Source organism: Lutra lutra, chromosome 11 (assembly GCF_902655055.1).
Source record: "Lutra lutra chromosome 11, mLutLut1.2, whole genome shotgun sequence".
Lineage (NCBI taxonomy): Eukaryota > Metazoa > Chordata > Mammalia > Carnivora > Mustelidae > Lutra > Lutra lutra.
In genome coordinates this window covers 9286678-9296426 of record NC_062288.1, presented here as the reverse complement: position 1 = coordinate 9296426, position 9749 = coordinate 9286678, and the positions used below count along the sequence as shown (strand labels likewise).

At 39.8% G+C, this 9749-nt stretch overlaps 1 protein-coding gene across 2 annotated transcripts; it reads right to left on the bottom strand.

Moving 5' to 3' along the window:
* Nucleotides 1-2580: 2580 nt before the first annotated feature.
* SEC61G (SEC61 translocon subunit gamma) lies at nt 2581-9063 on the bottom strand. Of its 2 annotated transcripts, none has more exons than XM_047695433.1 (4): nt 8954-9063; nt 7961-8059; nt 6579-6681; nt 2581-2773 (listed from the first exon to the last, which is right to left on the bottom strand). In XM_047695433.1, the coding sequence occupies exons 2-4, from the start codon at nt 8052-8054 to the stop codon at nt 2764-2766; spliced, it is 207 nt and encodes a 68-aa protein (XP_047551389.1). In that variant the 5' UTR covers nt 8055-8059; nt 8954-9063; the 3' UTR covers nt 2581-2763. The 2 variants fall into 2 exon arrangements, with proteins under 2 accessions (XP_047551389.1, XP_047551391.1); XM_047695435.1 differs by having other exon boundaries at nt 8846-8957.
* Between the last annotated feature and the right edge of the window lie 686 nt (nt 9064-9749).

Sequence of the window (9749 nt, the reverse complement as noted above, 5' to 3'; positions counted from 1 at the left end):
GTAAATTGTAGATATTATTTTGGAGAACACATTACTTGTCACAGGGTTATTGTGAGGACCAACTGAGAAGGAATAGTTGGAAAACTGTAGGGCCTTATTCGTGTATCATTAATCCTATAAAGCATATGCTCCAACCTCTATTAGTCTGTCAATATTTGTGATAATATTCATTTAGAAATTCAACACGTGTTTTGTAGGAGAATGCAGAAACATTTTTAGTAATTTGTAATTAGTCAATCAACTGATGTCCTCTTTCGGTGACGCATTTCATGATAAGACATTCCAAAAGCCCACAAACCACACTATTAAGCAAGGTTGATCAGGAGCTGAAAACACATGAGGGAGACAAGCAAATACATGACTGCTGAGTGGCTTTGGAATGAGAAGGGTGTAGGTAGAATAAGTGTCAGGAAAATGAGACAATTGCATCCAAATAATCTTGAAAATCTGCCCAGAAAAGACCTTCTCTAGCAAAATTATGACCAATGTGTAACATAAGAGGTAGAATTCAGCTCATTTTAAACACTTTCAGTTCATTTACTTTCTCACATAAGGTTCTCCTTCAAACAAAAAAACACAATGGTGCCTCCTGCACTCAGGTTAAATACCATTCATTCCAAGTAGAACCTTCTTAACAAATGAGAAAAATGGCCCAAGGGCAGATATTAGGGTAAAACACCTCTTGTAAGCAGTGACAAAGTAACTGGAACTGGAACCAGGCTTTATTTCCTACTCTTCCATCAGGGCTCAGGGCTGTCTGGACTCTTCGTCCGTGATGTGTACTTTTGTTGACTTTTTGTGGTTAGAGTTTAGTCTAGTGGACTAGATGGCCAAAGCCACTTGCTTTAAGGCATAGGTTTCATGGAAATGGCAGAATTACCATAAAAAGGGCATTCTTTTATTTTGGTATAGGTATTTAAACAACACAAAGCCTCAGCAACTCTTGGGGGTGCTTGGCAGGCTATCAGTAGAGCACGTGACTCTTGATCTTGGGCTTATAAGGAAAAAGTCCCACATTGGGTGTACAGATTACTTAAAAATAAAATCTTAAAAAAAACCACAACTATTAAGAACTTTAAAAACTTGCTACTCAAAAGTGTGGTCCACGTATCAGCAGCCATTAGCAGGCAAAAAGAAATGAATATTCTCAGACCCACCCAGACCTACTCAATCAATCTCTAGGGGTAGAACCCAAGGAGCTGTATCTTAAAATAACTCTCACAGATGATTCTTATACTTGCTAAAGTTTGAGAAGTACTGTTTTATAACACAAATGCGCTAGCTCTTAGATACAATGGTATGGTTAATTAAAAAAATCTATTTTATTTATTTTTCCTACCTAAGAGTCAATTAAGTGTGAGAAGGTTCCTCTGGCCTATCACCAGCTATTGGTCAGCCCTCATTTTATATGTATAAATATAAAATATGTAATACCTTACCTACCCATGCGTCAAGAACCAGCGAATCAGCAAAATAAAAAATGAGCAGCCAAAATACATGCTATAAATAGGGACTCATAATTACCTTATATTAAGAAAATACTTGTGTCTAGAATTATCTAAGAAGATAAACACATTTGCCAGAGGCAAAGGAAGTCTACATTTTAGAATAATTTCTATCATAATTTGTATGCGTGTATGTGCACGTGTGTTATGTACATATCTATGCATCTGTGCAAACATACACATACATGTGTTTACACACATGTCCACACAAACACACGTTTTTGCCTTTAAGGAGCTTAGTATCTATAAAATATGGCCACATGGACGTCCTATGATTAAAGTTCCAAGGCTATATTTTTATTTCCTTGAAGACCACCATTCATTTAAAACTGAAGTACTTAGCATTTCAAAAACAGGCAGAGAATCAGTTACTGTCACTATGAGAACAGACTTTGCTCTCTGCACTGGATTCCAAAACTGAGGAACACTTCCCAACCGTACCAGTTAGACTCCAGACTACCTTATTCATGAAGAATCAGGACATTCTTCAGACACAGTTATATTATTTTCAGATGTGGGATACATGGGGTCAACAATTCTCAGTGTTGCTGACCAATTTATTATAAACACACTGGAACTCTGGACATAAAGTTCAGTAATTAAACACTGAATAAACAGACTAAATCACCACCCCACCCTGCCAAAGGGGAATAAACTCTCTCTCCTGTTTATTACTTTTTTTTTTTTTTTAAGGGAAAAGAAGGCCATTTTTCATCTCACATTCAATCATCAGTGAATTCTTCACATAATTCAGAACGCTCATGTTCTTGCTCTCTCACTCTGAAGTTTTAGCCTTTACTTCAGGAAGCACCTAAACATCTACAGGAGCTCCGCCCGCTTGTTCAGACAAAACTCCTACCCCGCCCGCAAACTCTTTCCTTACCTTTACCAACCTTACTTGCTCTGTTTCTTTTCCCATGATACGAAACTGTTTATGAGAGAGGGGCGCTCAGAAAGTGCAGTATTTCATTTTAATTTCTCCTATAAAGCAAAATACGAAGGACAGAAGGAAGGAGACTAAGAAAGGAAGGAGGGAGAAATAACCCATGATATCCTATCAAATTTGTTAAATATCTATGATGGAAAAAGTTACGTTTGTTTATTTTGAAACTGTTTTAATTTACAAATACAAAACACCCTGGAAGACAAAAATGAAAGAAAAACACAAAACATATAGGCAAATTTTTACTCCATGAGCTTCTCAAATCCTCACTTATTCACCAATTCCCAAGATGGAAAAAGTCTCCTAAAAAGGTGTTCAGCCGCCACTGCAAAAGAAAGAAAAATGGTCCATCTCAGTGTATAGAACATTTTAATAACAATAATTATTTGAAATACAGTATCTATAATTTTATGGAACTAAAATCAGTTATTTGAGAACCCCAAGAGAGCATAAAGGAGAAGAAACTGTACTTTGAAATCTCAGAATGGGAAAGATCCTTAGAGATGATGTGGCTTCTGATAGGCTTATCTTAAAAACTCTGAATCCTCTTTGGGTAATGTGTTTTATGGTCTTATTTAGTAAGTCTTACTTAAGTCTTCTCTTTCTACACAGGATGGAAAATATGAATTACATATAGGGCAGTTAGTTGATTAAGTTTTTCAATTTGATATACAATCAACCGGCTGAAAATAAAGACTAAAACTAGCTCAACCATTCCCAACTACGATCACTAAAAAACAGGGGTTTGATCATAATGAAAACAAAAATCACCTTTTCTACAAAAGAACTTCTAAATTTCAAAAGCTTAAACATTGTAACAGTCTGCTGAGATATACATTTCAGTATCGTTTAATAACTTTTTTAAAGTAGGCTCCACACCCAGTATGCGGCTTGAACTCACCACCCCTGAGACCAAGTGGCAAGCTCTACCAGCCAGGGTACGTACGATCTCTGACGGGTAATGGTAAAAGATATTGTGTGTTTGCCATGGAAACAATTAAGAGAAAGGAAACTGAATACTTGTTTCAAAACCTTCTTGGGAACAACCCAACTGATCTCAACCCAAAAGGGTGCGCACTAAGAGTGTCTGTCCTAAACAGTACTTTAGGCCACAACTCAGATAACGAAATAAAAGATTCTCTGGTACAAAACTAGGATAAATAACCATGTTGGATAGAATAAAAACTCAAAAATCTTCCCTAAGGGAATCTAGGAAAAAGGAATTTAACAAGGATAATGTTCCATTCTTAAACTTAAAACAAAACATCCCAACTGTTTAAACCCAGGATAAAGGAAATTTATTGTAGCAGTTATTTGTGAGAAACTGTCTGAGGATTTTAGCCAAGAGCAAGAAAACATCTGTAGCAGGCATTCAATCCGAAATACTGGATTTTAAAAGGACTGATGAAATGCGAACTGGAGCATGAAGGAAGGAATGTGACTCAGAATACGAATGTTCAACGGAGAGCCAGCTCTTAATAAGGGTTAAAAATATAGGCTCCTGAGTCAGTCAGGCTGGGTTTTATGTCTTTATTTTTATTTATTTTTAAAAATATTTTATTTAAGCCGGTCTGGGTTTTATACGCTGCTTTACCACTTACCAGCCAAGCAACTTAGGTACCTACTTTTCATGCCTCAGTTTCTTCATCTATAAAATGAAAATAGCAGCAGGCTCACAGAAGTGTCGTGAGGATTAAAGGAGTTGACCAAAGCAGGAACAGTCCCTGGCACACTTGCCCCATAAAGGTTAGAGATCATTATTACCACCATGACCATTAGAAAAAGATAAAGAACGGTACGCTGTTCACTTAATTCAACAAACACTTATTCACTGCTTTTCATGGGTACAGGAGAGTACGCTGGACTAGGTTCTGCTGGATACACACACACTAGAGAATACATACACACACATATGCATTTACATATATTAACATTTTGAATGTGTGTGTATGTAAATATCTACAACAGGATTCCCTCAGAGCTCGTAATCTAAGGTGAAAGACAGGCCCTATCAAGGATGCAAGGCAGACAGTAACGTCTGGCAAGACAGAGTTAAAGAGACAGTTTTAAGTGAAGGCTGGGGAAAAAATGTAAAAAGCACTCATATAACAAAATACTGAAAGACCAGACAGTTGTTATTCCAAAGGGTAAAACTAAGAAAAATGAGGGATGTTTACAGGAAACAAGTTCCACATCAATTGAAAACAGTAACTGTATCACTTAAACCTGTCTGACGCTGGCATGGGAAGCAGGAGGCACTGAGCTCTGTGGAAAAGGGACTTCACAGAAACCCACGCCACCCCTTCTGCTTACTGATGAGGTTAAGTAGAGCCCAGGGATGCAGAGTGTTTCTTCTTGAGTATTCTCTGCATGATTCCAGCATTCTAGCGTGGGTATTCCTCACCAGTAATATCGCAGAGATTTCTGAAGTGATGGAGTAGATTGAGACCTGATCCTTTCCAGGTCTAATTTTCACTGACCCTAAAGTCTCTCTTTGTAGCACTTCTGTTTAATAACTTCCGCTTAATAACTACAACAACCTACTTAAACAATCCATCTGATAGTATCAGTCAGTCACTTGTCATTTAGAAGACAAATTCCACCAGTATCTAGAGTAAAGCATCTAGGACTTAAAAAATTTATAGTATACAAAGCATTTTTTTTCCCTTAGATTTTACTTATTAGAGAGATAGAGCACAAGTAGGCAGAGCAGCAGAGGGAGAGGGAGAAGCAGACTCCCCGCTGAGCAGAGGAGCCCGATGAGGGACTCAATCCCAGGACCCCGGGATCATGACCCGGGCCGAAGACAGCCGCTTAACTGACTGAGCCACCCAGGCACCCCTACAAAACATTTCTAAGTAACTGTTCCAAACCTCTCTATCCCCTTGAATAAGCCTAATAGGTATCACTACCTCTAAATGACAGATAAAGCTCAGATTAAATAAATACAAGAATCCAAGAACAAGTAAGTATTGCAACTCATAGTTAAGTCTTTACATCAAACTGAAATGCCTCGAACTGGGATGCCTGGGTGGCTCAGGTCATGATCCCAGGGTCCTGCTTCACCCTCTGCCTGCTGCTCCCCCTGCTTGTGTGTGCTCTCTGACAAGTAAAATCTTTAAGGATAAATAAATAAATAAAATGCCTAAACATGAACTATTCTAATTGCTCACTGCCATTAGGTTTCTTCATAACTTATAATCAATTGGAAAAGAAAAGCTTTTAGAAAAGAATAAAGTGATCTCAGTGCTTCTCGATGTTTTCTTCTCCTCTCTAATACACTAGAAGTTAAGAAACCCTCCATTAGTACAGTGGTTCATGACAGTTACAACAACTTCCATTTCCACTCTTATCCAAATTCTTTTTTAGGGTTTTACACGACTTAAGTCATTAGTTTTTCCTATAATCCAAGTAAGAGCTCTTAACCTTATGGAATAAACTGGGCACAGAGAAGCTAAGTACCTTGCCCAAGTTCATGACATCTATTAAGTAAAAAGAAAAGAGGATCTGAACCTACAAGATCTGGTCTAGTCTGGACTCTATCAAGGTAGTGATTTTCAGACAGGGAGCATTTCTTCTGCACCTTAAAAACCAACAAGTTACTATATAGCATAAAGAAGATTTAAATTTGACTACTGGCTCTATCACTTGCTTTACCACATATTGAGGGCTTTTAACCCACTTCCTTGACCCTTTAAAATTTTATTTATTAAAGAAAACTGTGCCTATTTCAGAGTTGCTATAAAGACTCCAGAACATATAAAAGCACTCCTAACTATCAGGTACTCAAAAAGTACCAGTAGGCTCTAGCAGCATTAAAAATTCAAAAGACATCTCTATATATCAACAAAACAGCAGGCTGTCAACTCAAACGATTCCAGTTCTTTTTAAAGACTTATTTGAGAGGGAGAGAGCGCACAAGCAAGTGCATGTGAATGGAGGAGGGACAGAGGGCCAACGAATCTCCAGCAGACCCCCCAAGAAGAGCCTGATGCAGAGCTCAATCTCACAACCCTGGATTATGACCGAAGCCAAAATTAAGAGTCAGACACTTAACCAACTGAGTCACCCAGGTGCCCTTCAATTTGTGTTCTATCCTAGATATTGTCTATTTCAAAAAGTTTACTTACACAATGATGTTATTAATAGGGATATGGATCAATTTCACAAAAAAGCCAATGAATCCCATTATAGCAAATCCTATTGCTGTTGCCATGGCAATCTTCTGGAATTCTGGATTTAAAAACACAAAACTTAGATTATTTTTTGCACTGTCATTGCAAGTATAGGAGAGAAAACTAACAGTGACATAAATAAACTTAGTGCTATACATTTCTCCTGATAGTAAATCTATCATTTTAAATGAAACAAAGCATGGTATTAAGAAATAAATTGCTTGACAGATCTTTAAATTTTCATATTTCATTGATATTTAAGGACACAGAAATAAAGTGGCTGCCCATGCTAGTGAATCCATCAACAGGCAGCAAAATAGTCTATCTTGGTAGCAAATGAACAGAATACCAAAAAAACAAAACAAAAACCATGAATAAAAGAAATACACAGTATGTTTTAAAAGTTGTTATACTGTTAAATAAAGTTGTTATACTGTTAAAAGTATTAATTACAGAAACACAGAACATGATTTTTTTTTTTTTTTTAAATAAACAATACATCTGTTGTCTTTGATAACATAATGAAACCAGAAATAAAGCCTGAGAAAACAAACTGGGCTGGGCACAACCCTACGTTCAAGTTTCAGACCTTGGTAATGCATCCATTTAATGTTATTTCCTCCGGGAAGCCCCCCGCCCCCGACTTGGTTAGTCCCGTTATGTCCTGTCCAAACTCCTATTTCTCCTCTAAAGGAATTACCACAGCTGGAATTAAAGTGATAACTGCCATTCATGACCGTCTTCCCTCAAAGATTCTAAACTCCTTCAGAGCAAGGACGATTCTGTCACATGTTTTCTGTGTTACACTACATACACACTATAACCTAATGTATTCTCTACTGCATTCCCAGCTCCTAACTTCAGGCGGCACTCAAATGAAGAAAGGTAAACAAATTCGGGCACACCTTTTAACAGGTAAATTACGATAGCTAAGAATTTAACTTCCAAGGTCGGCAACAACTGTACTACTGATTTCATGTTAAGGTTTTGTTTAGGGGAAGAAGTGGGAAGGCGGCAGTGGCAGCCCGGGGAGGACTCCACAAGAGTTTCTGGAGTGGAAATGTGGAAGATACTAAAAACTCCAAAGTCATTAACTCTGACTAAGGCAAACCTAACATGGGAATGAAGACTGTAATCACCTTTCACTATATGAAAATGCATAAAACAGAGAAATCTGTAAAGTGTAAAAAAGTGCATAAAATTTAGGAAGAAATGACAGTATTAAAAAGCAGTAAGATAAAAATAATGCAACAGTTATTAAACTGCAAGATACCAATCAAAGAAAAGACCTAGAAAATGCAAAGAGTTAATCTTTCCTCCCATTTTAAAGCTGTTACCTTTTCTGTCAGGTTTAGTGCACCTTTTCACCAGCCGGATTGAGTCCTTCACGAACTGCCGACTCGGCTCCACGAACTGCATTACCTGATCCATGATGCCTATTTCAACAAAACAGAAAAGTAAAAAATACTCACTGGTATCTCCCTTATCACAAAGTAAGTACTTGCTCAGTTACACCAAAATGTAGAGGAGAGCAGCCACGAATTCATGTCTGAGACGAGTCGATTCCATCTTATAAAATAAAACAAAAAAGTACAGATTCCAAGCCTAAACTGACATTATTTTTATAAACATACTTACGCTTGTTTTCTTAGTATTTCACTTAAGCTTTTTCTTCAAGCCCAGTGGGCTTAAACTTTATCGCTGTCCTGAAAGAGGCTAAGGGGTCTTTCTTCGGGGCCGGGGCGGGGCGCTCACAATGCACAAACCCGGCACTCACTTCCAGGGGAGGGGATCTAGGGACACACTACGATCCCTCGATCTAGTCTAGACCAATCCTCCCAGTGTAGCCCACAGAAGTGGGAGGGCCAGGGCTGACTGTAGCTCTTCCGAGACTGGACGGTACGCACAAATCCCCAAAGCCAAGCCCGCAGGGAACTCCGGCCGCAGCCATCTACTCTGGCTGGAGCACAGAACACACCGGCGGCCCCCAACAGAGTACGAGTGGCACACAAAGGCGGCCGTGCGCAAACAGCCAAGAAGCCAAAGCCTGGGCCAGGTCTTTAAGCGCTGAAGGACCAGGGGCCATCAGAGCCACTCTCCTTCGCGCCCTGGGGAGGCCGCCACCTTGGGGCTTTGCTTCCACAGAAGCCGAACTAGGAAGTGTGCGGGCAGCGGAAAGCGCCGGACCTCGGTCTCCGACCTGAGCAAGCAGCCCTTCTTACCGCCAGCCCCTAAGAGCCTCCCGGCGACACCCGCCGCCTCGCCCACGCCCGCTGCCGCCGCTTGTCACAAAGGCTTCAGCCCAAGCCCACAAGGAGACACAGGCTCACCTGTCAGCCAACACCACCTCACACGCCAGCGACACGTAGCACAAAAGCTGACTGACCCTCGGCCACCGGAACCGGAAGCCGAGTCTCTGCCCTCTAGCCCGCCCACCCTTCCGTTTATTGGTCCTTTACGCGGAGACTCGGTGCGCAGGCGCATTTTGAAGTACAGCTCGGACACGCATCCCCGAAGATGTAGGCTGCGGCGCTTGATGACGTGCTCGCGTGTAGGGTTTGTTTTTCTTCTGCAGCGTGAGTGTGTGGAGTCTACGGTTTTGTTCCCTAAATCCTCGGAGCTCCACCAGCCAGATATCACCCTATTCACATTCACATAGCAAGACCACCTGCGGCCTTGCGCCGTGCCTGCTCTATTAGAAACGAGCTGGGTAAATCTCTGCTAATTGGATTCCATTTGATCGGATGATTTCTGATATGCTTCTGTTTTCAGCAGTTCATCTTGTTCTCATACCTCCTGACTATCCATCCTTTTTATATGTATTTAATTTTACGGATCAAAATGAAGTTTACGAGCAACACAATCACGTTATGATCGACCTCGCTCGGAATAGTTTCCAACCCCTAGACCTGGCCCTCTTGTGGTATCAGTCTTGGGACTATATCTAGAATTGAATCCTTCAGTAGGTATACCCTAGGTTTGGTTTGGAGAAAGGGTTATAATGTATATATGTGTATGTTATCTGACTATGCTTTGGTGAGACTATTATGAACTCAGATATTTGGTGGTAACAGGTGAGCTTGTGATTTTTAGAGTGACTCATTCCTTGAATAATTATTTGAAAGC